This window comes from Lacerta agilis, chromosome 1 (assembly GCF_009819535.1).
Source record: "Lacerta agilis isolate rLacAgi1 chromosome 1, rLacAgi1.pri, whole genome shotgun sequence".
NCBI classification, from domain to species: Eukaryota; Metazoa; Chordata; class Lepidosauria; order Squamata; family Lacertidae; genus Lacerta; species Lacerta agilis.
This window is the reverse complement of record NC_046312.1, coordinates 112767284-112795268: the sequence shown is the minus strand read 5'-3', so window position 1 is coordinate 112795268 and position 27985 is coordinate 112767284. Positions and strand designations below refer to the sequence as shown.

The following is a 27985-nucleotide window of genomic DNA, read 5'->3' as shown; positions in this document are numbered from 1 at the left end:
ATACTGGTATTCTATTGTACCTCGATCAAAAAAGTTTTGAATCGATAATGACCCAAGAGCAGGCATGATATCTTCTAATATCCTCCCTTGACATGTTTGCCATCTCATAGTAGAACTCCACAAACAGTAACTAATGAAGTATGCAGGAAGAACCTATCTTATCCTATCCTGTATTGTGAAGTAAGTATCGCTGATTTCAATAGGGCTTATTTCCAAGTAAGGGTGCAAAGGCTTGCTGCCTTACATTGGAAACCCAATTATGTTTATATTAAACCCATTGGGTTCCACAGGCTTACTTTCAAGTAAGTTTGCATAGGACCTTTTACAGTTCAACCCAAGCATATTGACTCAGAAGCAAATTTCACTTATCCCAGCTGCAGTTGCTTCCAAATAAATTTATTTAGCGACACAGTCAGATTTGGAATGAAACCTCACTGTTTTCAGTGGAGATTATGGCTGATTAATTGTGGATAGGGAAAGGGGGCATGTGTTTCAAAAGCTGTGGCAACCGCCATTTACATTTAAATGTGTTTTTTTTTAAATATTTCTATCCCGCCTTTTAGCAAGGCTCCCAGGATGGTTTACAAAAATAGGAGAAAGGAAGGGGGGAAAGAAAAATATATAATAGGTGACAGCATGTTAAAATAGGTTGTGACTTTGCTTCCTTTCATTCTCTTTTGCTAAGCCTTTAATATTATCATATATATTTGACAGTATCCTACTTATTTCAGTGGGACTTACTTCCAAGTTTTTGCCATGATCCCCAAAAACTTGTAACTAATTCCTTAAGTGCATATGCAGCTTGGGTGGCCTTTCTCAGACAGCAGGCCCTCCTCCAATCTCATAACAAGCTGATAGGAATTTTGAATGCATTTTGTATGTGTTTGTACGCAAACTCTCCCAACTTAAAAACAGCAATTTCCCTCCAGCTCAACAAAGCACCTAGGTGAGATTAATTAAGCTCTTTGGATCTGGTCCAGTGTGTTGAAGGTTAGAGTGCCAAATATTTCTAAACCCTTTTAGTCAATTCTTAGGGCATCAAGACTCAGTTTGAAAACCCATACCCACTTACCTTAGTTCTGAGTATAGTTGGTTTGTGGGTGGGTGGTTGTATTCTCGGTATTGATACACTGTAAGGCACACAAGTAGCCTGCAAGGGTAGGCCAATATCATTATTCCATGTCACAGATGGGAGCCTGAGGATGAAAGGTGATGGCATCCCTAAGGCCTCCTGAATACTATGGTACACACCACATCTCATATTTGATTGGCAAAAGATGCAAACGCACACACTCCCTCAGACTTAAAAAGTTTCGCTTCCCTGCTCTCAGGTGAATTGCTTCCCAGAAATGCATTCCTATACATGTCTTTTTAGAGGTAAGTTCCACTGGGTTCATTTGTACTTATTCCCAGGTAGTGCATGTGTTATAAGTAATGGATTTTAATAGGTGTTTTTTCCAGCTGAGAACCCAATGCCTGCTTACTTGGGTGGTATGTTTAATTGAATGCCACTGAACTCACTTGCTTGAGAGTAAACACACACAGAATTTGGCTATTAGAATTCCAGCAAAATTAACTAATAAGTGGGATTGATTCTCCAGGTGTCTTTTAGGACTGCAGTTTTAGACAAGAATCCACAAAACTGAGAGGTAACCTACATGTCACTGAAAAGTATGGCAGAACTCACCTTGGCTTTAATGGTTTTAATGGGGCTGGGACTAGTCTCACTCAATTGATGAACGGAGTAGTTCAAGAATTAATGTGGCTTAATAATGTGCTGGCAACACAGGAGTCCCAATCAAAAATGGAGACCTCCAACACATTGATATCAGTTGCCTTCTGTTTAAGAACACAAGTTTAAGAGCACAAGAATAGCTGATCAGACCAAAGCCCCACCTAGTCCAACATCCTGTTCTCACAGTGACCAACTGATATGACCTGGTTGCATCAGCACTCTCCCCACTTGAGATTCCCAGCAACTAGCATTCAGAGGCATACCTGCTATGACACCAATGACAGTAACATAGCACATGGTCATCTTGACTAGTAGCCCCTGATAGCCTTATCCCACATTATTGTTGCTGCGTTAACTGATAGAAGGTAAGGTCAATTGGACCCATCGTGCTTGTTTCTGTATTACTATATAGCAGGGTTTCCCAAACATGGGTCTCCAGCTGCTTTTGGACTACAACACCCATCATCCCTAGCTAGCAGGACCAGTGGTCAGGGATGATGGGAATTGTAGTCCAAAACAGCTGGAGACCCAAGTTTGGGAAAGCCTGCTGTATATGAATCAGAATCATTCTGTGGAGTAATAACCGTCCAGACTTGAAGTCCACACTCTGCAGATAGAAACATGCCTCCCCCTTTTTTTTGTTCCTAGGAACCTATTTTCTTATATTCCTTAGGAATCAATCTCTAGACGACTTGAGCACTCAGAAAGTTGCTGTAGACTTCTAACATGAAAGGCTCCTCCTTCCTTCCGACATAAACACCCCTGACAGCAATAAAGCATTTTTCTGTCTAGGAGGTCGATGGCGCTATTTTTATCGGATATATTTTGATTTGTCCCCCCCCCCCGCTCCCCCGCCTTTCCCCCCCTTTTACACATGTTGGCTTGTCTTCTCTTGGAAGAGCAGCCAAAGCTGGAGTCCAAAACCAAATCACCCAGCCTAGAAGAATGAAAACAAGGAACCCCCATCCATGTATTGGAACGAAGTATGATTTTTCCCTTTAGACAGGAGAGACTGATGAGGGATTGTTGTGTGTTTGTTTGTCAGCGCACCGCCACAGCCACGAGTGGTAAAGATTCAGGACACAAATTTACGCTGAAGGCTTCTCAGCTGCCTTGTGCTCCTCCCGTTGCCATCAATTCCAGTTTGTATATTGCCTCGCCGCTAGTCCTTATGGTGCGGAAGCAGGGCGGGGCGGGGCTGGGGGGGGGGAGAGGCAGGATCCAGAACAAATCCTCTCTACAGTATAGTAAACAGGGACTTTTCAATGGAGCGCCTCAAGTAGCTTCCATCGGCCATGTTTGCCAAAGCTCCCCCCCCCCCCCCGATTTCTTTTATTTTCTTTCGTGCGTATGTGTGTCAGGAAGATGGTGGTGGTGGAGGAGGGGGAGGAGGAGGAGAGGGTTAAATCTAACCATGTAGACCCAAATCATCTTTTGCTAGGGAAGAGTCACAGCAGACAGCCTCTCAAAGTGCAAGGAAGATGATAAGAATAGATTTTTCTCCAAGTCCTGACCACGTGATGGGCGAAATAATTAATTCAGCGCGTCCCTTAAGAAACACGGAGTCGTCATTAATCTGCCAAGCAAAGGACTCTATCAGACTTGAAAACTGAAGAGATCCCAAGAATATAATATACAAAGGGGCGCAGGCTCTTTCTATGCACACCTAGCTCTTTGGCTACAGCCGAAGGGGGGGAAATTACCAATAATAAAAGAAAGAAAGAAAGCGGAGCTTGGTAGGTACACATTTTCTTTCTTTCCTTTTATATTTCGAAATCCTTAATGAACTTAGCTGTCAAATGTTTGACAAATAGGGGCCCTTCTCCTCCTGATTTGCAACTCTGCCCTAGTCAGAAGCTGTACTAGGCAAATTGTGCTGGTGGAGAGACACCCCAATGTTTACTCTTTATTATGAGATATTCTGGTACTGAATAAGGAACGGATCTTTCTGTGTTCCACAGCAGAGGAAAGAGAGAGAGAGAGAGAGAGAGAGAGAGAGAGAGAGAGAGAGAGAGAGAGAGAGAAGGGAGGTCTGGCCAAAAGCTGCTTGTGTGGGGAAATGGGTGAAGATTTACTGGTTGTTTATATCTTACTGGGAACAATGATAGCTGTCAGGGCATCTGCTGCCCCATTCTTAAATGGTGAGAAAAGGCCCTGATCTTCTTTTCAAGCGAAGGTCGTAAATTTTTTTTCTCTTTGCGTCATAATAGAAGGCTATAAAACGGAGTTGAAATTTTACCCAAGGCAGACTTTAACCAAGAGATAATGAATTCTAAGGGCACTCCACCGCCGCCACCCTCCCGACCCGGCTAGGCTATATACTATGGTGCCGTCACACAAAGACGTGGGTGATTTCAGATGTTCTGTTTGGCAATATATTTGTGGGGAGGGGTGGCGTTCTGGAACCATTGGGGGGGGGTGGGATACCTGAAGATGGGGACAGTCCCACTGGAGTCTGCATATAGTATTTTGTAGAAGACCCCCAGCCAGTCTGGGTTTTGGTTTGTTTTGGGTGGCGGGGAAAAGACTCGCTTTAGCAAATGGGAATTTTGAACTGCAGTGCGTGTGCCTGTCTATGCATTTGTGTGTGTGCACATAGATAGAACTATACACGCAAATACATAGGCTCACTTACATATATGGGTGTGCATATCACAAAGGCAAGAGCTATCTTCCTAAGCCTTTTGCTGTTTGGAAATGCTTTGCTTTGTTTCTGGCAAGCGGTGTGGTCTTTCTTACGCGTTACTTGGAGAGCTTGTATAATAATAATAATAATAATAATAATAATAATAATAATAATAATACAGATTTTTTTATTACTTCCGCTGTGTGTCAGGACAAAGACAGAGTTTCCTGCGTTATGAATTATACATTCAAACAATAACACATTAATTCAGTTATTCAAAGATGACAAATGCTTTTGGTTTGGGATAGTGACTTAAGAATCAGATTTGCTCTTTTCGAATTCGTGCGCGCGCGCACACCCACACACCCACGAGCAAAGTTTATATATATCTTTCTGGTTTGTCCCAGAAAGAACCCCAAACTACACAAGAGACAGAGCAAGAGAGACAGACACACACACACACACAGAGAGAGAGAGAGGCAAAGAAACTCCGAACCTAAACGGAAAAGGCCCTTTAATGATAACGCTGATTCCTGCGTATCGCCCCGTATATTTTATCAGTTTGACAATTGCCGGGTTTATTGTTATAAATCATCGTAAGTAATTCCTGGAAGGGTGCGATGCTGATCGCCTGCGTTTGTGTGTGTGTGTGATGGAGGGGTGGTACGACGTGGAAGGGGGAGAAAGAGAAAGAAGGAGGCCCAGCAAGGACTGTAAATCTTTCCATTTTATTGCTCCATGAACATATGCTTGGACTGAAAAAGCCTTAGATCCTTTACCGAGGCACATCTCGGCCAAACTGGGAGTCCCCCTCACCTCCCGCCCTCTCGGTGAGCTTCACACTTGGCTTGCAGCGTTTTCAGCCTTAATTTCGTAGGGTTGTTGCTTGCTTGTTTGTTTTAGCCGCATAATTTATAGGTGGCCCTTCTGGAAGGTGCGATCTCCCCCCACCCCACCCCCGAAGATATTTAGAAGTTGCTTCTCCCGCTTTTTCTTCAGCATCCTTATTCCTTTTATCTCTGCTTGATTTTGTTAGTATGTGTTTCTCAGGTTAAATTATTTTTGCAACCAGCTTTCATTTCCGACGCCCACAGGTTTTACAGCTAGACTAAGAGACATCTGACAGGAAAGAGCAGAGAGCTCCCAATTCAGCTCATATGCTTCGTTCCCATTGGAACCATCGGAGGCAATGGGGTGCAATCCTGAGTACCTGGGATTTACCTGGAATTATGTCTCACATTCAGGAGCTTACTCCCCTGTAAGCATGCATGTAGTCAGACTCCAGAAATGCAAAAAACGCGGCTGGATCCTGCTCTCGCAGGTTTTAAGAGACAGCAGGTTCTCGAATATGAGTTTCTGCCTGAGCTTTGATAACAGGACTACAGTTTATCTCCTCTTCCACCACCCACCCACCCACCCCGTGTGTGTGTGTGTGTGTGTGTGTGTGTGTGTGTTTAAAAAAAGACTGGTTTGCAAAGTCAGGATAAAGCAGAGTAATTTAGATAAATGCTACCACACACTTATGGTGCGTATTGTAAGGTAATACATTACTGTCAGGTTCCCCATGCTTTGGATGGTAATGAAATCTTAGGAGATTCTAGATTAGGTTGGGCGCTTTTATAGCTCCAAGTTACTTTTAGAGACACCAGACAAAAGAGCTGTAATAGTAATAGTAATAATCATCATCATCATCATCATCATCATCATAGTAGTAACAACAACAACAACAACAACAACAACGCTGCGCAATAATCTGACTTGCTTCGGACATTATTTGTGTGACAAACTCGCGAGATGGCTGTATCTGAAGAAGGTTTCTACACAGACATAAATACAAGCGAGAGTTAGGATAGAGCAGGACAGAGATCAGATGCTTCCCCAACACCAGGAGCTTTCTATTAAGCAATGAGGACAAGGTTGATCTTCAACCTTCATCGTAGACCAAATCCAACTTTACCGAATTTGTTTGTCCCCTACAACAACAACAAAAAAGGTGAAAAGAACGAGATTATTCTATACAACGCAATGGTAACTAGGACAGAGTTACAGCCACCCTCTATCGTCAGTGGATTTTACAGAAATACCAAAGCAAGGCAAGCCCACACACCTTCCTTCATTATGAAACTATAATAATTATTTTGAGGAGCAATAGGGAACAAGCCCCACCCCTACTATTAACATGAGCCCCCCCCCCATTCGTTTTGATCTCGGGTTATTATAACCCTATAGAGATCCTGGAGCCAAATTTGCTGTGATGTTGGTTCAACTTGCCGCGAACACCCGACAAGGTCTGCAAACCCCCCTCCCCAACCTCAACCCCAATCTCTCCCTCCCTCCCGCCGCCGCCGCCCCCCACGCCCTCTCCTCCTCATCACCATCCCTACCTACTCTGTGAAATAGTTTGCTAAGGTGATGGAGCCAATGTGGATTTCTAAAGAGGGCTCTGAAAACTAAGCTGTGTGTGTTATGCCCCTGGGCACTTGGACGGTGAATGGACACCTTGAATAGAGCAGGTTATTACGACTCGCTCCCCGCCCCACCTAGGAAGGTTTGTGGGTGCCTTTGGCCCTGTGGGTTAGCCCACCCCAGCTCCGCAGCCACCTAGACCGAAGATACATGGGGGAGGATTTACAGAGGATAACCCGAGTGAAAGTTCCAGCCTTAATCAGAACCATCTTCTCTCTCAGGATCACGTGAACAAATATGCTTATATTTTAAGGCAGCGCCTGTATTTCTTATTACCGAAGGCTTCCTCGGCGGCTCTTTTTTTTTCCAGATAAAACATATATATAGCTATAATTGAAAAGATGATGCGTATGTGGCCTCATCGCTTGTTATTTACAAACAAAGCAAAGCGATAAGCTTGACCAGCTGGCTTTATTTTATTTTATTTATTCCATGGGGTTGATTGTGAAGGATTTTCGAAATTATTATTAAACCTAACGAACTCAGAATCCATTCGCCCTCTTTTATTGGAGCTGCAATCTTGGCTTGCACTTAAAAAAAAAATATTCTACCGGGAATACTGGTCTATGGAAATGCTCGAGCAGACCCGCAAGATCAGGTTTAGGAGTGTATTGTCTGCAGAACAAAGGAGGAAGGATATATCTTCCAAGCTGAAAGCGCGCAATTTGTGACCGAAGAGGACAGTTTTAGGATACAGGTAAGCGACTGCATGAGCTTGAACAAAGATGGATTCCTGAACCCCAGATCTCTTTTTTTTTCCTGCCCGCCCCCCACTCCCCACCACCACGGTAATGGGAGATGAAATAGAACGTGCTAGTAGTCTATAGAACTATATATATGCATGTATAGACGTAATAATAGGTTTTGTTGTTGTCGAGGCTGTAGCAGTAGTGGTAAACTTAGGGTTTTTCTGCGTTGCATTTCCCCAGCCCAAGACATCAAGTGCTGGGGTGACCTGGAAGTGGGGAAAAAGGATTTTCCATTAGGCACTTCAAAGGAAGACATATATTTGTGTTCAAGCAAGAAACCAAAAAAGTAACAGTTTGGGTTAGGATGGCAAGCATCCTATGTATTTCAATGGCTCTAGACTGCTCTGTTAGTCTCGGACTGTCAGACTCAATGGAATTGCCTCTCATTCACTGTGTGTGTGTGTGTGTGTGTGTGTAATATTTTAAACACAACTAGTGGAAATCGTGTCACTGCTTATTGCTTCTGGTGGCTCTTTCTGCTTATTGTTTCTGGTGACTCGCCCCTCATACTTCGCGTTTGTTTTACAATTAATCTGCCATCTTCTCCCGCAAGAAACAAACAAAAGCAAAATGCTTGGGGGACACACGGGACGACGACACTTGTTTGTCATACTTCTGATATATTTTTCATGGTTCCATCTACAGCGGCGTTTCCTAGGGTCTGTGTATCTGCCTGTGTGTATGAACCACCCCATAACTGAAAGAAATAAGAGCTACAACCCATCAAAGTTAGGCGCACCAATCACACATATGGTAAGGAACAGTGCAGCCGCATCTGCGCAGCCTGTTTACTCGGAAGTAAATCCCACTGAGCTCAACGGGACTTACTCCCTAGGTGCCTTTGGGACTGAAACACAGGTGTACTGAGCTCTGTGCTGGACTGCGGCCAATTGCCATCAAGCAGGGATCACATTATTAAAAAATATCGAGTGGGCAGATAGCTCATTTGTCTTTTACTCCGTTTCTTTACATCCCAAGAAACTCGATCCTGTTTAAAATCAGGGGCCTTAAAAGCCACTCCGGTTTTAAATTCACTTTGAGAGCAATCTTGCACATTGAACTCAATGCAGATCACTCCCAGGTAAGTAAGGAAAGGATTGCTGTCTTACTTGGATTTCAATTCAGATAATTTAAGTAGGGATTTACAACTAGCACTGCGAATAGCATCCCGGTATTATTGAATCCACAGCATTTTTACCTGGAAAAATCGAACTGATTTCATTGAAAACTTTCTGCATCGTAAAGGTGCAGCGTTCTGCTCATGCAGCCTAGTCTTAATGGACGTTTACTCAGACGTTAAGTCCAACTAAGTTCAGTGGGACTTGCTCCCTACCTAGGAGTTAATGCATAGCTTTCAGCTCATCGTATGATAATAGAGAAAAGGAATGTACAGACAGATAATCTTTTTGTCGCTCCCCCCCCCCCTCAAGTTTCCACCACCCCGCACATCCTACACATAGTGTTAATTCGTATTATTTTCGCCAAACAATGGAAAGGGGAAGAAAGCAGCACTTTGGTAAATGTTCTGCGCTGGTCTCGATCAGAAGAGGTTTCTAAGCAAGGAACTCCCCCCCCCCGCCCAATTCCACGCACCTTTAGAGTCCCTTTTGCCTCCAAGCTGCGGGCCTGACAAGTTAGTCCGCTGAATCCAATTACGACAAGAGGCATTTCATTTCCTTACGCGACGGAGGAGTCTCCTGCTTGGAACTTCACCTAAAATTTCAATCATCTCTCTATATCTTGGGGTGGGCGCGCGCTGGGGAATCCTCAGAGATCGTCCCTGGGGTCTCAGCAAATCCCTGACAGCCCTTGGGGAAGAGCTCAGGCTGAGGTCTCTGTTTCTGGAAGCCGTTTCTGCTCAGGAGGCGCCCAAGGCTGCGGCAGAAGACAGGAAACTTGGGCGACAATTTGCGCATCAAAACAAACCCCAAACCAGCATGTTAAACCTTTGCTTTTGCTTAATCTTTTTTGTTTTTGTTTTTTTTTGTTAAAGAGAGAGAGTTTCCAATCAGCATCTTTCTGCGTTGTCCTATTGCTGCTGTAGAAGGATTCAGAAGTCGATAATTAATTAGACACAAAATGAAAACTTACCACGTTAATCAACAGCGGGTAACAATGTCTGCCTTTTTTGTATGTGCAAATAATGATCCTTCAGCTCAGGAGCTTCTCTGATGCTGACCACCCCCCCCCCCTCAACTTAAGCTTTCTTCTTACACTGTACACACAAACACTCTCTCTCACAGACGCACTGCTTATTTCTAATGAACTGCGTTTTTAAACGGGTTAGGGCGGAAAAAAATAAGTAAAACCACTTAAAGTTGACGTCCGCCCACGTGGATGTATTATATAAGACGTTTGCTGGGCACAGGCCTTGGAAGACCAAAGACCTGGTTAGAGCATCGTGTGTGACCAGCCAGCTCCACTTCCCCACAAACTCCACTTTGTCGGCATAAATTAGAGGTGGCTCGGGGAAAGAGGGAAGGAAGGGGCTGCTTGCTTCCCAGTTGGGCTTGGAGAGGGATAAGAGAAGAAAAGTTGGAAGCTCGATTCCTTGCCAGCTCTTGGAGGGGGCTTCCGCTGGTTGTTCATTAAGTGGTGAGTTATTGCTATACAAGCCAAAGGTCATTTCAAAGGCTTATGCTTGTTAGATATTTCTCTTTATAATGACCCAGGCTTCATCGAGGAGGGATTTCCCCCCCCCCAAACTTGCCCTACCTACTAGCTCTGTTAATGTTCTTCAAAGTTCTTAGTTGGCAGATTTCCGATGCGAAATGGTAACGGTAGCCCCAAATTAAAGGCGCGAGCTGGTTTTCTGGGGTGGCTGGGTGGGTAAATCACTCTTTAGCATCAGCAAAATAATAATAATCTGCCTGCGTCCTGCATGGAGCAGCCCTCGTGTGAAAAGTGAAGAAGGGCTGCCAAGATTCTGGAAGGGGTGTGTGATGGCCGGGCTTTTCTCCCTGTGACATAGTACCCAAGCTCGCTACATCCATACATAATGCATGAGCCTTGGGTTATGGCGCGGGGGTCTCCCTGCTAGCTTTCCATTCTTCGGAGTAGAATGCTGTTGCCTTCAATCCTATTTTCCTTTCCTTAATACGCCTGATGCATATATGGCTTTTTGGGGCGAGGGGTGTACTGGAGCTGGAGTACACCAAGCCCGCTTTTTGTGGGTGCTTGTAAAGTTGCTGCTCACAACAACTACAATTTTTTGGGGGAGGTATTTCTTCTCCATTCTCACCCGGACACATAGAGATGCTATGGAGCCCTGTGCATGTGTGCGTGTGAAAAAAGATTTTGAAAGTTTGAGTTCTGCAATTCCTTATTTCCCCAAATGGTTAAATATTAAGGGGAGGGGGGGGAGGGGAGAGAGAAAGGCATATATGTGTGAGCGGATGCATGTGACTCTGATTCTCTGTAGATTTGCACACAGAGTATATCCAAAGCTCAAAAAGTTGCCCCAGCACTTTCGGTATAATATTTCAATAAAAAGAAAGTTAGACATTATTTTTAACAAAGAAAAAGGAACCCGCTTATAACCATAAAGTCAAAGAGGACTGCAGTCCCTTTGCGCATCTATCTGGGAGCATGTCCTATTGCATTATACATGTAAGAGTGAATAGCTCTGCCTAATATATACATTATTTATGATGCCCCTGGTTAAAAAAGCGGGGGGGGGGCTGGATCCATTGAGTTTTCCCCTTTGTTCCAGGTACATCTCCACGTTTTTTCCAAAGGAATCTGAAGATCCTATCAAAAGTGTTACAGATAAAATACAGTACAAGAAAAAACGTAACTGTGGTGAGTGGTGTTGTTGCTTTTTTTAGTATGGTTTCGGCTACATTTGTTACTTTTCCTTCTCCACGTGAGGTTTACCAGTAGATGATGGATTTTAAATGGAGCAGGAAGCGTATATTTGTGTGTGTGTGTGTGTGGGGGGGAATCCTGGCAGTTCATCCCCCTAGGAGCACTAATACACATGATATAATGTAACTGACAATCGATTTTCAAAAAAAATGTTAATATTCAGTGGCCTCAAACAAATACTTGGAGTACATAGATAAAAGGTTATTGCCACGGAGGTTTTTTTTTTTTTTTTTTTGCCTAAGCAGAATTGATATCCTATCATGCCGCTTCAGTAGATCATTATTAAAGATGGTGGTGGGCCAGGAAAATCCTTTGATGAAGCTGTACCAGAAGGATCCTGCTCGGTCCCACAAAACGCAGATGCCAGCGACCGTCTAAGGACATCAAATCAAACCCTGGAGGAAAATGTAGCCATGATTCCGCACTGCCGTTGAACCCTGTTGGGCTTTAACGTGCTCCGTTTTTTTAATGGATCATGCCACGTTCCCCCAACTCGAGCTTTACAACACAGTTACGCTCGATGTAGATTTACTCAAGGAGCTCTTAATATGCGAGCATACCTCATCTTTAGTGTTAAAATAGCTCTCTTCACAACACGACGTATCTTGCCCAAGGCTACAGATGAAGTATATGCTTATTATATACACTGTATATATATATGCCCTTCGAGCCAATGTACTGAGAAAGCATGACTATATTGTAAACTGCGAATTACTGGAAACAAACAGATGAACAGAAGGAAGAGGAGAAGCATCTACATAGCATCATAACGCATGAGCTCCTGTGTACAAGCTCATAACACCGAATATACACAATGCGTCTGCCAGCATGGCGGTGATAGCCAAAATGATCCAGTAGGACGGTGATAGAATATGGCAGTTATGGTCAATTTACATCCATCACCCATTTCTCTCTCCCCCTCCCTCGAAGAATAGCTCATTTCCTCAGGCTCTTTCCTGGCGGCCGCAGCAGATCACTCCGTTCAACCCTGCATTTCTTCCAAGCAAAGACCCGGAGAGTCCTTCCGTCCGTAGAAAACGGCTCCTTCTGGACTCCGAACATACTTTGAGGTTGCCACTGCACGGTGTGAATATCAGCCTTGCTTTAGAAGCGGGGAAAGCGCCAAAAGGACAACGGCTCGGCCCTTTTATATACTGATCTCCCCTCTCGTAGGCTGCAAGAGAAGGGAAATTTTCTGCAGACTGGGGCATTCTTTCGCCGTTCTCCCCTTCCTACGCAGCCTGTCTTTACACTCCGCCGTGCCCAGGTCTTTCCCCTCCCACCCCCACCAGCCCCCTTCTTTTACTTTTTCTTTTCTCCTTCTCCTACTTCTTCTTCCCCCCTTCGCTGCTTTCATTCCTTACTGAAGCGTTTACTGCCCTAGCGCCAGCAAGTCATAAATTTTGCTACACAGCACCGTGACAGGTGCATTGATATGCGCAGTGAGAACTCCGGCTGCTTATTAACCACTCCTCCGGCCTCCCTCTCCCTCTCTCTCTCTTACTGCTTTTTATTTATTCGGGATCATATTAGGTATTGATCCCCAGCAGAATTAAGTGTAGTGGACGCATTAGTAGAGGACTTGCTTCGTATGAATATGCGGGTTGGGGATCCGATCGAACGCAATTGTCAGCGCCCGGGAACTTGTCAGAAGCGGAGTTTGGGGGCTCTTCTGTGGCACGTGGTGTTTTGTGCGTGGTGGTGGTGGCGAGTGTATGAGAGAAGGGGGTAGGTAGCTGCTGAGACTCTCATTCTCCGCCCCCACGCCCCGTAGTCAGTTTGATTTGGAGAGATTATTCCTCGCAGTGGATTGAGAGCACTAGTAAGGGAACAATGGGATCCATTACTCTGCCTAATAGCACAACGGTTCAGACAAGGTTAACCTCTCTAGATGCTTGCAAAAGGAAATTCGAAACACGGGCACGGATATTTTGTGGCTTCCTTAGGCTCCGGAGCGTATTCTGCTCCTTGCTCTGCCTCCCACGCAGCTTGTAAAGCATTCGGGCCAAACCACTAAGTGCTTGGGTGTCACCTACGAAAAGATCCCCATTGCTTTTAGCGTATGACATCCTGGCAAAAGCAAAACGTGCCATTAGGGTTGTTGTTGTTGTTGTTGTTGTTTTAAAAGAGAGAGGGGAAGGAAAGGAAATAAGGAAAGAGGGAGAAAATGTGTGCGTGTGTGTGTGTGTAGATCTAAAAAGATGAGCCACCAAACAGTAGAGCATTGTCCATGTGATTTATGGCCCTTTGCCTCCTTGTTAGGTTCAAGCAGAGTTCACGAACAGTTGGTATTTCAGAAAAGAAATAAAGCTTCTCAGTTTTGCAGCAATATTCTCTCTGAAGGCTTCGTGCGCTATTTGGGAGAAACCTGGTTTTGGTGAATGAAGCAGGAGGCAGAGAGAAGGTGCTGGTTTGGAATAAACAAATACAATTCAGAGCAGACTACCCGTGAATTTGTAAATGGCTGAGGGTTGATATTTCTTATTCTAGATGATCATTCGTGAATAAATAAGTGATTCAACGTTATTAGATACATGGAAGGAAATATGTAACTCCTTATTGGTCTTTCTTCATTTTCGTTAAAAATAAAAAAAATCTGTATCCTTTCATGGCATTTTGCAACAAACAGTGTGTGTTTATAGATATAAATTTATTCCAGTGTTTGAGGATAAAACTTCATGCATCTGATGAAGGGGACCTTAAGACCAAGAAAGCTTTAGGCACAATAAATGTGTCAGCCTGAAAAGTCCCACGAGACTTTGATGTTTTTGTTGTAACAGACTAACACTGCTACCCCTTCTAGAAGTGCTCACTATATTTTAGATTTCTGAAGGAGGTGGAATGGATATATGGAATGTGTCTTAAATTGTATTTTATTTAAAGTTGCCTTTAAAAAAAAAAAAAAAACCACCACTCTTAGGTAAGGCAGTATTAATTTCAGCCTAGGAACCATTTATCATTTATCCTAAAAAGGTCTTTCCTCTGAGTGGACATGTACAGGATTACACTGTAAGGAACCTAACTGGAAGAACCAAAATGTGTCCAAACCAACCAACCAACCAACCCAACTATTGTTCTCCAATTTAAAATACAGGCACCTGGAATGTTTTGTAGGTCAAACTGTGGGTAGTAGATTATGACAAAGATGAGAAAACATAGTAATTAGGAATATTTTAATGATAAATATGTTGCGTGATAAATTAAGCTGTAGCTATGACATCCATAAGTGATTATTGGGGAGTCAGAAAACTTATAAGGTGAAAAGAAACATATCCTATAAATACAAACCATGCAAAACTGTTTTAAGGAGGCTGCTAGTGACATACATCAGTTTGTCTGGTATCGTTATCAGAACACTACATTTTGTGATCATAAGCTGATTTATTGAGATGTAAACATTCAGATTCACCAGTACTCAGTCAGCTCCCACAGAGATTTTAATTTCATAGGATTATTTGGGGAGCAAAAATGCAGGGGTTGAAAGCTGTAACCACACAATTAAATAATTGGAAATTGTGCCTTCAGGCTCAAAGGCTTATGAATTGCATCCTTTAGCAAACTTGCTTGATGAGTAAAGATACTTTAGTTAGGGGAAACTCCCATACAAACTCAGTAGAGATTCTAAATAAAACAGGGATAGGACTGGACTGTTCATCACTTACTTGTGAGTAAATTTAATTTGAATTAATTAGGTATTATCTCTGAGGAATACATTTATAAGTGAAGTGCTAGGAACCCAATGATCACTGATTGCAAATGACACTTTTCATCTTTGGAAATTAGGAGTTTCAGAAAATATTTCCTAGACATCTCAGTTATAAGCACTCTAATCAGATGTAAATTCAATGGATTGGCCTATTAAAAATATACTGTATGTTTCATACAAGGCATCCAAACTATACACTGATAAGCAATTATCTATTTATCTATTGAATTCTGCTCCAAAAAGCTTGGGTCTCCATACATTCCATCTCCAGAATTTCCCTATAAAGTAGTTTAGTTTGAGATATAGTGGCTGGCCCAAGTTACCCAAGGTGCCTCTGGGCTTAATGGAGAAAGGAACACAAGTTTTTCCAGTCTAAGCCCATAACTCTAAGCACCACACACATATTTTTATATTTTGACCCACAGATATGTCTAAGCATACTCATCAGAATCTAGAAAATGAGAAAAAGTGGCCTTTCCCCATAATTGAAGGACAATCCCTTCTTCCAACGCCCACAAAATGCAGGTTTTTATATACAGGAAATAGTGGAGATCTAATGCTACATAATACAGTAATAAGGGATATCCCCAACCAGGAATATTTCCTGCATGGTAACAAACAAACAAGAGACCCTTGCAGCGAAAAACCCCGCCCTGGAAATTGCTTCTCTCTACTTTAGATAGCTTTTGCGTCAAAACAATCTGCAAGAAACCTTAGTTGAAATATCTCTAAAGACTAGGAGCTAAGGTAGCTGACCTATGTATTTCTTCTTTATATTGCAAATGAAAGTTATTGAATGCCCTTAGTTACACTTTAACTTCGTAGAAATCTTCCCAGGAAAAACAAAGCAAAACACCAAGAGACAGGATTTACAATAGAGATGGAATTTTCTCTGGTTTTTCAGGTTCCAGTTCTGGTTCAATCCATCATGTCACTCCTGGCTCACAAATAGTCGCGCGCATGCGTGACTTGAGGAAAAAATAAAACCGCAAGGGTGGGGGAGTGAAGAGACAAAAAAGCAACAACAACAAAATGTTGGTTAATATTTATACCAAAATGGCACAGGGTTCGAATGTAGAGCACATAAAAAATGCCTCCGGGAAAATAAAGAGATGCATAATAATATGGGAGAAGAAAATAATATTGCATAAGTGTTTGGTTTTCGAGCACAGTAATAATATATATGCAAAAGCAGTAAGAATTTGAAGGCTAGAAATGAAATCACTTGAACAAACTTATTTTTGTAACAGCTGATCCAATGTAATTTAGCACACCAAGCTAAATGATAATTATTCCTTCTTTGCAAAAGACCTGTTCCTTTAAAAAACAAACACCCACACACATTACATTGGGAGTAACATCAGTTTATTGTAATACTAAAATAAAGTTTTGAAAAGCCATCCTTTAACACTCTGTTTTTGGGAAATCAGGGACAAACATTTCACTCCTCCTCATCCTAGCTGGACAAAGGGAACATTGTACGGAAGGATCTATGCCTTCCTAACTCCTCAGAGACTCGTTTATCCATTACTGTATTCGGCTTGGTTTGGGCATCTCTTTTAGTTGTCGAGTCACCCACCTCCTACACTGTTAGTTGGAGGCCGGTACAATTTATTTCAGAGTTGTACACTTCCAGCTGCCTGTGCTCTCCATCGAGGTGCAAGAGTTCAAAACCCATGCCACTGTAGTATAATGGCTCTGGACCGCTCCTTTTTGTACATCCGATTCTCGAAACTTATACCTGGAAGAGAAGAAAACCATTGATTCCAATGGATCGTGCACCCCAGTTAACTGTGTTTAAGAGCGGGGTGCATTGCTAATTGTTCTGGAGAGAAGGGAGAAATGATTGGTTGTATGGAAGCGAGGCCAATGGAGAAATGCACTACTGTATATTAGAGAGCGTGCAAAAATCGACCATGGGAATTGGCCACCCAGTTACTTTCTTGCTACGGGAGAGGGAGGCGCAGTGATGAGGAAGAGGGGGAGTCATATGATAGTCTGGGCTGGGCAGGATTTCCGACAAGGGACCAAGCGGAAGAGGCGATGCAAGGATACTGTATGAGGTTTGTTTACCACGTGGTGCATGTATGAAAGAAACCGTGGGGGATGGGGACGGTGTGCAGGGAAGAAATAAAGGCTACCGTTCTGTGTAGAGTTATGCTACTTCACTGTCCTTACGCAATTCCTGCTACAACAAAATGCTCTTCTAGGGCACTACGCTACAGCCGAACCACCCTTCAGAACCCTGGAAACAGGGGTGCCAACATGAATAAAATATTGGGGGGGGGGTTGCCTCACGTAAACCCCGACCCACATAATTGATCACATGACATGGCGCACATACACTGTTTAAATGACAATGTTTATCAGCTTTGGGAGGAGGGTTGACTCTCTCAAATATTTTATTGGGGGGCTGAAGGGACCTCCTCGGCCCCTAGAAGTAGGTTCATACGGACCCTTATTGGCAAGACAGAATGGGTACGAAGATCATGTGTATGCATGTGTGTGACAAAGCAACTTTTTTCCTGTGTTGGGGAGATCGCTCGAATCTCAGAACACAGCTGAACCACTATTTTTGTGAGCATTATAAATAAGTTTGCGCCTGTTCCGAGACAGCACTGGTTTTGTCCGTTTTGTGCACGCTTGAGAAGGGGCAAGGGGATGCACGGATTGCCTCTGGATTCCATCCAAGTGTACACGTGTGTGATTTTCATGGCGCGGTCAGTTCCACATGATCAGAAAGTGTGCAAGCTTGTGCGCTTGGCCCTAGTATAGATCATGAATGTATGGAGAATCTGTAGTGGTTCCCAGTTTGTGGAATGCTCTCCCCGGGGAGATTCGCCTGGTGCCTTCATTATATATTTTTAGGCGCCAGGCTAAAACGTTCCTATTCAACCAGGCCCTTGGCTGATTAATATTCTACAGCCTTTTAAATATGTCTATGGAAAGGTGGAGTTATTGTTTTGATGTCTTGGTTTAATTATTTACTCGCATTTTATCTTGTATTTTATTCTGTGAACCGCCCTGAGATCTTGCAGGAGGGCAGTGTATTAATTTGATTAATAAATAATTAATAAGACTTGTGAGAGCCTTGCCAAGTGAGGCCAGGGAAGTGTTTTATGAGGTACACTTGTGAACATATGACTGGCATATGTTTGTGTGTGTGATGTGAAGGTGAATTCAGAAGTTTGTGTGGTGTGTGATGGCGAAACTGGAACGGAGTGTGCGAGAAGGTGAAATTGGAATGGAGTGTCTGTGTGTGGTGTGAAGGTGGATTTGAAATGGGAAATGTGTGTGTGAAGGTGAAACTGCAATGGTGTGTGTGTTTGCGTAAGAGGGCAGTCGTTCCTGGGCCCTTGCACCCCTAGGAAGTTGTCAACGTGTGAGGAAACCACTTCGCACTTTCCCCCCAGGCGCGCCCTCTCCGCTCCCTCACTGACGGTTGTCTCTTGTCTCTTCAACCCCCACCCCCCACCCCGCTTCTCTCTCCTCCAGGTGGCTTCTGGGGCAGCGACTGGCCGAGGCCCGTGGCAAGAGGGAGGCCAGGCCGCGTGACGGGGTGGGCGGCGGCCCATGTTATTTGAGCGGGCTGCCGAGGCCTTGGCGACGGCGGAGCCCACCATGCAGAAGGCCGCCTACTACGACAACGCGGGCCTCTTCGGGGCCTACGGCGGCTACAGCAAAGCGGACGCCTACGGCTACCCGCCGGGCCCTCCTCAGCCCTACGCCCAGCCCGCCCTGGACACTGACTACCCAGGCTCGGCCTGCTCGCTCCAGGGAGCCGCCGCCGCCGCCATCCGGGCGCCTCCGGCCCACAAGAGCACCGAGCTGAGCGGCAGCTGCATGCGCCCCGCCGGAGGCGCCCAGGGAGTCCCTCAGCAGCCGCCGGGCCTAGCCGAGCAACAACAGCAGCAGCAGCAGCAGCAACCGCCGCCTCAGCAACAGGCTCCGCCCCCCGCGCTGCCGTCGCCCTCGCCGCCCAGCATCAACCCCGCCCACTCGGTTCCCGCCAAAAAGGGCAAAGGCGGGGCCAACGCCTCGGGCGGCTCCGCGGCCACTATTAGCAAGCAGATCTTCCCTTGGATGAAGGAGTCCCGCCAGAACTCCAAGCAGAAGAGCAGCTGCGCCCCCGCAGGTACCCAGTCGAGCTCCACCTCCTGTGACCTTCAAGGGGGTTTCCCTTGGTTGCTCCAGTTCAGACACACCGCGAATCAGAGAGCAAGAGGCAGGGAAGATAGAGCAGCAGGAGGAGAAGTCCTGCCAAGCGAGGGGGCTGTAGCCCCGCTTTGCATGGGGGGGGGGTCACAGGTTCGATTCCCGAGTGCCTCGCTCCGTGATGCTATGCAGAGCCGCTGCCAGTCAGGGTTTAGGCAATGTCAGGGGTGCCAATTTGAATAAAATATAGGAGGGAAGGCACCCATGTAAACCCTGCACTGCATAATAAATCACAAGATGCGGTGCACACACACCATTTGAATGGCAATGTCCATCAACTTGTGGAGGCAGCCCCCTCAAATATTTTATGGGGGGGGCAAAGGGACATTGGCTCTTACGAGTTTGCTCCCATGGACAATGCTGTGAGGTGGATTGACCCCGGTGTTCTGGGTTTGGGTTGGATGGACCCAACTGGTCACCTGAAGATCTCAGGGCGGTTCAGAAGCTACAAAAAAATAATAATAATAAAGTAAAAGCACAAAATACATTTTTAAAAAACCCTGGAAACAATAACAACAAAAGCCAAGCCTGGATAGTTCAGTTGGTGTGAGCATGGTGCTGATAATGCCAAGGTTGCAAGTTCAAACCATGTATCAGACAGCTGCTGGTCTTGCTAGTTAGGGATGATGGCAGTTGTAGTCCAACAACAGCTGGAGACCCAAGTTTGGGAAGCCCTGGTCTGGATGATTCTCAGGGTGCCTTCCAACTCTATGGGTCTATGAATCTAATCCCCTTCCCCTCCACCAGCACACCAAAGGCCCATCTAGACCAGCATGCTGCATCCTGCAGTGTCTAGCCAATGACAATGGGAAGCCTCCAAGCAGCACAGAGCAGCAAGAGCCTTCTTTCGCCACCTTCTCCAATAACTGGCAAACTGTTTCTGAATTTAGAGGTGGTGCAGAACCTTCATGGCTAGTAGTCATTAATGTGGGTGTACCTAGTCCCCCTTTTTAATGCCCCGCTCTGCCAGTATTGAAGGGAGGAGACCTATCTCTCTGTAACATCAGAGACCAGGCTGTGACGTTTATCTGACTCCCCCAGCCCTGCAAGATACAAGTGAGTTGGAGACATCTTGCTTGTCTCTGAGAGAGCCATGTAAACTGAATGACTTGTCTTGTCAACATTTATTTCCTTCCCCCCTCCAGCTGTCATTTGAACGTTCAGCCAGAGGGTGAATTCTTTGCGACTTCAAAGCCTACATTGATAATTTCATATAGAAATTGCACCAGTCTAAAGATTTCCTCCTTTAATATTGCCCTTCCCTTGCCCCTTCTCAAAGAGGTTAGTTACCCAAGTGCATTTAAGGGGTAAAGTCTCATTTAAATAGATGGGAATTGGTTTTCAGTAAGGATTTTAGTCTGGGGTAGGAAGAGGAGAATTAAATAAAAGTGCAAGGGTGGGGAATGGAATTTGGGAAACTCCCGCTCTTTTGTCATTTCAAAGTTTAGGCTCTCAAGGATCCCCACTGCAAAACACATTGCCAGAAGTCTTATTTTAAGAGGTGTCTTCTTTACTGAAAGTGTCATTTGTTTTAAGAACTATAAATATCGCTAAACATAATATCCAAAAAGTGTACCAAATGCAAATGCACAACACAATAAAAAATGAAAATCGATACAACATACAAGATCACCAATTTGCATTCCAAGTGTCCAGCTTTCTTCTGGCACATTGCAGTCACCCACAGACCCTCCATAGAGCTTCCTTCTTCCCACAATTCACACCATTTTGCAACTTATCCATGGTGCTTTATATCAGATTCTAGGAAAACCCTTCTTTTTCAGAAGTTGATCTGGGGAATCTATAAAGCCTGTAATGACTATCGTTACGCAAAAGGGAGGGAGAAACAATGAACCAATAAATCCCCGTCTTTATTCTAGCAGGCCGGTCTTTTCTCCAGATCCAGAGTGGACCGACCACCCTCCCTCTGTCCCTTTCTCCCTCCCTCCCTCCCTCCCTCACTTACTTACTTACTTACTTACTTACTTAGCGTTTAGACCACTCTTCATTCTAAAAAAAACGACAGAGCGATTTACAATAAGCACAATAAAGCAATAAAAGTATCAAATCAATTATAACTCCCCCATCACAAATAAGCAGCAGCGGTTCATCACCTTCTGAAACCTTCTGTCTCCAAGCGTGTGTGGCCTACTTTTGGCGACTCTGTCCTCTGAAACCATCTTGGTGGGAACATTTCTGACAAGGTGGAGACCCAAGCATTACTTCCCTTATTTGGCATGCAGGAAATTTACAGACTGTCTAAACCCAAGCAATGTCAAAGGTGTGTACAAAATGCAAACACGCCGTCTAACAAAACATGTGTTTATTATGCAGACACGCTGGTGTGGTCGCAAATCCAACCACTGCGACCTCCTCCCCTGTCTTAAAATGGCTGCTGCCAACTTTCCTGGGGAAAGGGAGCGTGGAGAGTTGTAAACCCGGATTCCCCCCCCCCTCCCGCGTGCCCGACGCTCTTCCTATGGGAATCCCCACTTCTGCTGTCCTGCTAGTTAGAGCACCACCTCAGAGCTAATAAACGTGCCTGATTTCCTCTTGTTAGCTGTACCAGAGGCGGCGGCGGCTGCTCCATTGTCTTCCAAGTTTGGAGGCCTGGGCCCTGCTCCTATTTGGGACCAGCCAAGAGAACCTTCCTGGGCTCTGTCAGGGATCGATCGATTTTTCCAATTAAGTTAGATGATTTACAACTCTCCCATCTGCAACTGTAACTTTCCTAACCCTCTGAGAACCCCGGAGTTGGGAGATCGAACCCCATTCTCATTGTAGACACTGGGCGATGGAGGGAAGGAGGGAGGGAGGGAGTGTTGTCCGCAGCTGAAAACCTCGGCTGTAGAACCTCCCGTCTCAATAAAATAAAATAAAATCCAATGAAATCGAAGGATTTGGGGGGAAAGTGTCGTTTGGATCACCCTGTCCCTAAATCAAGCCTCTCCCGTGCGCATATGAGGCAGCGACCCTCGCTAATTAATGGCAATTGTGCGCGGGGAGGACATATCCCGGTCCTTTTCTCGTCGTGTTTCAGTTGGCTTTGAATGTCCAGATTTATACTTTGGGGAAAGTGTGGAATGGTGGGGTGTGGGTGGGTTAGAATTTCAGGAGGAGAGGGACCTTCAGGAAAAAGAAGATCGTGAACAGCTGAAGATGTTCCACAAACAGAGGATAATACCAATTCGGGCAGGTCTCCCGCAGTGTGCACATGCGGCTAGATTCGAACTGCGTGATAATAGCGATTTGTGTGCCTCTTTCCCTCCGCGCCCCACAGAATTGGCACCTAGTCCTCTGCTGCCCCAGAGTGCCAAAGCATTTCCCCTCCCTTCCCCGTCCCTCCCTCCCCCAGCCGCTGCAATGTTAATACTCTCAGGCTTTGTAAATTAGCCAGCCAGCCAACCTCTTCTTCTTCTTTCTCTCCGTTTTGGACAGGAGAGAACTGCGAGGACAAAAGCCCCCCGGGCCCCGCTTCCAAGCGGGTCCGCACCGCCTATACCAGCGCGCAGCTAGTGGAGCTGGAGAAGGAGTTCCACTTCAACCGCTATCTGTGTCGCCCTCGCCGGGTCGAGATGGCCAACCTGCTGAACCTGACGGAGCGCCAGATCAAAATCTGGTTCCAGAACCGGAGGATGAAGTACAAAAAAGACCAAAAAGCGAAAGGAATTATGCACTCCCCGGTAGGGCAGTCCCCAGACCGGAGCCCGCCTTTGAGCGGGCCCAACCATGTAGGATACTCGAGCCAGCTGCCCACCGTCAACAGCTTGAGCTACGACGCCCCGTCGCCGACGTCCTTTGCCAAGTCGCAGCAAAACATGTACGGGCTGGCTGCTTACACGGCGCCTCTCAGCAGCTGCTTGCCCCAGCAGAAGAGATACCCAGGCGCCGAGTACGACCATCACGCCATGCAAGGCAACGGCGGCTTCGCCAACCCCAATTTGCAGGGCAGCCCCGTCTATGTCGGAGGGAACTTCGTTGATTCCATGCCAGCCTCTGGCCCCATGTTCAACATCGGCCACCTCTCTCATCCTTCATCTGCCAGCGTGGACTACAGCTGCGCTGCTCAGATCCCAGGCAACCATCACCATGGACCTTGTGACCCCCATCCCACGTACACAGATCTCACTTCTCACCACACATCTCAGGGAAGGATTCAAGAGGCGCCCAAACTGACGCATCTGTAGTAGACTGGAACGCATTCAGAAAGAAAGAGAGAGAGAGAGAGAGAGAGGAAGAGAGAGAGAGAAAGCGAGAGAGAGAGAGATTGAAATGCATTCGCGTTTAAATTACCTCACTTTGCCCCTGACGTTGCAGTATTACTTTGAGTATTATAGTGGGGGTTTTTTGTGTGTGTGTCCCTGGTAGAAGCTACCTATTTCTTGTTTTCTTTGGCGACCGAGTCCATGAAAATTATTTCCGCCCCACCCCGTTGTCCTCTTAAATGTTTTAGCCGTTTAAAAGCATGGCAGTGCAATATCCTTAACAAAAAAATTAACTAAATCTAAACATTCCCTCAAGGGAGTAATAATTGGTAACGATGTACTGGAAGGTAAGTTGTAGAAATCCATTAGAACTAGGCGAAAGTGAGTCCTGATGAGGCGTTTACAACATTTGGGACCAAAACGGAGACTTATTTCGAGAGTTATAATTTATAATATTTTTTCTCCAGCAATGTGAAAGATTGCTTTGGACTTAAATAAGATGTATTTATTATTTTAAGAGGGACCATTTTTTTTTGTTTCATTGATTATTTAATGCTGGTCTTCAGTGTATTTATGTGGATATTTGTAGAGTTTCTTCACACACCCTTTCCCCCTTAACTTGGGAAGATTGATTCAGGTCTTTGGTGACTATACATTTTCACCTATTTAGTATATTTGGTCTGAAATAGAAAGAGTAGTTTTGAACAGTTGTAACAGTGGCTGGTGTTTGTAGTTTATGTAAGGATTAAGCAAATTGTAAGTCATAGATTAATACAAAAACTGAAACATTACACAAAAGAGCCGATACATTTTTTATTTTAATATATATATATATATATATCACATGTTTATTTATTTCAGATTGTTTGGTATGGTTTTAGTTAGCATTAAAAGCTACCTTATATCTCATATATTGTTATATTCTGCTATATAGTGGCCAGTCAACTGTTTGGTCTTTGACCAACTTCTGCATACATAAATTGGTTCCTTCCTATCTGTTGCACACACCATTTCGTCTGGTTGCTTGTTGTTTATAATTTTAAAGTCTAAAATATGAAACACCTTCAGACTGACGTTTAGGAACAATATAATACTGTTGATGTAATTAGGATTTTCTTAGCAATTCAGGCTAAAACTGTTGTTTCAGTTATTATTTTTGTTATTATTATTATTATTATTTATATGATATGATATTTATGCTAACCATAAATCAATTTTGTACAAGTCACTGGAAACCCGAACTTACTTTTGCTGAACAGGGAGGGGAGGGAAAGAGAAGAAGAAGAAGAAGAAGAAGAAGAAGAAGAAGAAGAAGAAGAAGAAGAAGAAGAAGAAACTTTGAATGAAATATTGACAATCAAGTATCTACAAAGGAAAGACTGCATAGGGTTTAGGAGACGAAGTCCTTTTGAAATGCTCAGAATGGCTTTCGAGATAGGAAATTAGGTCTATCAATATTTAATATAGTCTTCTGTAGCAGACATTGGTACAATCCTTGTGTAAACTAATGTTTCTGCCCCAAGCCTAGAAGGGACAGGAAACACAAACATCCTCACCCCGCCCCACTCTTCCTCTTTATTTGTATGTTGCATTTAATCTCTTACTGGGTTTTATAAAGCTTTTCTCAACATGAAAGTGGCATTAGGTACACGTTAGAAGCGACACATGCCCATTAATTCAGAAGGAAGCATCTCTTATCGCTTTAAAAAGCACTCAGTTAAGATTCAGATCTTTTGAAGTCCCAACAGAACAGTAGCAAAACCTCACTTTTCAGTTTGACTAATAATGCAGCTCCATCTCTCCACATCCTATGATGGCAACTACTGCAATTCTTTTTGTGTGTGAGAGGTTTTTACTCCTACATTTGTGTCTGTCTAGGCAACGAGGATGGATATGGATATATATATATATATATATGGTAGAACATGTGTGTGCGCGTGCGCGTGCACACACACACACACACACACACACACTATTCACCTCGTTATCTTTTTTTAAAAAAATACCATGTTGTTAACTGAGAGAAGAGGGGGAAATGTATCGTTTTGTTAAATCTCACTTTTACCCGAGTGTTGTAGATCTGTAAACAAAACAGAATAAACAGCTTCAAATGAAGAAATATTTTAACCACTTCCAGATCTAAAGTGGCTTTCTATGGCAGTTTCTGTTTCTTCCAGCATTAAAATAATAATAATCACAATACAATAACTAATAATACGCACAACTGGTGAGCTGCTACAACAACAGCATAATGATTTTCTAATATGTCTTCCAGGGAATTCACGGCAACTGAATTGATAAATAAATAAATAGTGCATGTAGATTTTATTTTCGTGTTCCTCATGTGAGGGCATATTTCACATACTACTATAAATCAAAACAATGCACAAAGAGTCCAACCCTGTGGGCCCTTTATGGTCTAGTGTGTCACTCAGAAGGCATCCGCTGAGTCTGCTGGACTGGGAAGCCCAATGTGTTATCCACAGCTTAATGTTTTATGGGCTCGACTTCAAATGGTGCCTTGGCTGGCTTGCATTATTATTCCCTCTTAAAGTCAAGTAAAGGGGACACGATAATTTATAAGCATCGCTGGGAGGGATTATAAACTAACACACACACACACACACACACACACACACACACACACACACATTCTGTATATATGTAGAAAAATTGGGATAGCCTTACTCAAAATATTCATAGCACACAATTGGCATCTGCTCAATGGGGATTTGAACAGACTGTGCTATACATATATACATTATAGCCTTCATAAGTGAGTCTCGAAATCATACATTTCAGGGTTTGTGTAGGAGTATATTGTTAGAATTGGCATAGGCCTCCATTTAAAGCGTAACCCAATTACTGGACAGCGACGTCTCCCCTTGGCTCTATTTCTGGCTTTCCCTCCTTGACTCAGGAGGCCAGCCCCGGAGGAACACGCCGAGGCTAAGCAAATTACTTGGCCAGAAAGCCCCATTGATTAAATTGGCGCTTACTTCCAAGTAAACAGCTGTGGGATCCGTGCCCGAGAGCGAGAGAGAGAGAGGAAAGGAGGGACTCTTCATAGAAGTCAATGGCAACTCTCCCACGGATTTTAATGGCTCTGCTTTAAGCTCAAAGACGTTTCTGGCACAACGTTCCTTTGGCTTTCGCGCGCATTTTGGATCGTCATCAATGATATACAACCCGTTTCCACACCTAACATAAATCTTGCTCCATTTAGCTTCCTGAATTGCTGGGGTGTTATCTGAATCAAATAGAATATGCTGTAAGCAGGTCCAAGAATATTTCTCTTCCCCCCCCCCCGCACCCCTTTTACAAAGAGTCAACAGTCCTTCTCCCCAGGAGCATCTAAGCCCATGGCTTTTCAAGAACATCAGGCGGAAGGTTGCGGGGGCTTGCCTTTAAATGTAACTCATCTTCATTTTAGCTGCGCCAGATCACTGGCCAACGCCAAGAATGTGCTTTTGGAGGACGCCAACATTACCCCCTCCCGTTTTTTCAATGGTTAAGGTGAAAAGAAAGAAAAATAAGGAGTAGGCTACCCTGACAAACTCCCTTCTCCCTTCTTAAGGGGAAACAAAGTCTAAATTTTGAAATAGTCTTTCTCTGTTGCCCTTGATTTTATTGCATGGCGCGCCTTCGCTTTTAATTTAGACTTACCCACTGCATCCCAAAGTGGTAAACTCGATTGTGGCTTATTGTGGGCAGAAAGAGGCTATGGAGACAAGGGAAGATCCGCGTGAGTATGGATGTGTGCACGAGAGAGCGTGAGAATCAGGCCCTCCACACCCCCAGTTCTCTCTTTAGGGGTGCAATCCTAAGAGAGCTTTCTGGAATGCAATATTGGGTGAAGTCACCTGGGCTGACGTCTAAGTGAACTTGCTTAGGATCGGCCCCATAAGTCACCAAGTGGAGCCATTTGTTTTCCTCTTCATTCCCATCAGAACGGCACCCACCCACCACCCCACCTGAGTAGGCATTCCTACTCAGAAATAAGTACCATTTCGTGGTACTTACTCCCGGGTAAGAAGTGCGTATGGGACTGAACCTAAGGTTTTGACACCCAACGAGCAGCCAGCGCGGATTCGTAGCAGCCTCATGCCCGTCGATTCCGAGGCGATTCGAGGGATCCGGCTGTTCTAAACTGGGGAGGAAGGCAGAGCGAGGAGCAAACATTTAGACTAGATTTAGCTCCCCATTTTTATTCGCAGGTATCAGCCCCTCCGAATGGAAGGAGAGGGGCCTTCGGTCCTTTCACTGATCTCCCTCCTGTGCTTTGATGGGCTGATACTCCCACACTTAGGTAAAGAAACGAGGCGCTGCATCTTTCTCGGGTCTCCTTCCTCATTGGCTTGGAGTAAACCCTGTAGCTAAGCAACGTCCGTCGGATAGGACACCACTCGACGGGGT

General features: G+C 44.6%; 1 protein-coding gene and 1 long non-coding RNA gene across 7 annotated transcripts in view; one reads left to right on the top strand and one right to left on the bottom strand.

The window, feature by feature from the left end:
* The window catches only part of HOXD3 (homeobox D3), a 50569-nt gene extending 25570 nt beyond the window's left edge, over window positions 1–24999 (top strand). For 3 of the 6 annotated variants that reach the window (XM_033167604.1, XM_033167584.1, XM_033167590.1), the window contains 2 exons: window positions 18645–19284; window positions 22803–24999. In XM_033167604.1, the coding sequence (XP_033023495.1) occupies window positions 18723–19284; window positions 22803–23551 (1311 nt within the window). In that variant the 5' untranslated portion in view covers window positions 18645–18722 and the 3' untranslated portion in view covers window positions 23552–24999. Of the gene's footprint in view, window positions 1–3132; window positions 3472–7130; window positions 7525–9829; window positions 10172–18644; window positions 19285–22802 lie in introns of those variants that run through there. The other 3 variants (XM_033167596.1, XM_033167611.1, XM_033167619.1) reach the window with 3 other exon arrangements.
* LOC117056971 lies at window positions 6116–9397 on the bottom strand. The gene is made up of 2 exons (XR_004427780.1): window positions 9170–9397; window positions 6116–6334 (listed from the first exon to the last, which is right to left on the bottom strand). It is a non-coding gene; the product is annotated as an uncharacterized LOC117056971 (long non-coding RNA).
* Window positions 25000–27985: the final 2986 nt, after the last annotated feature.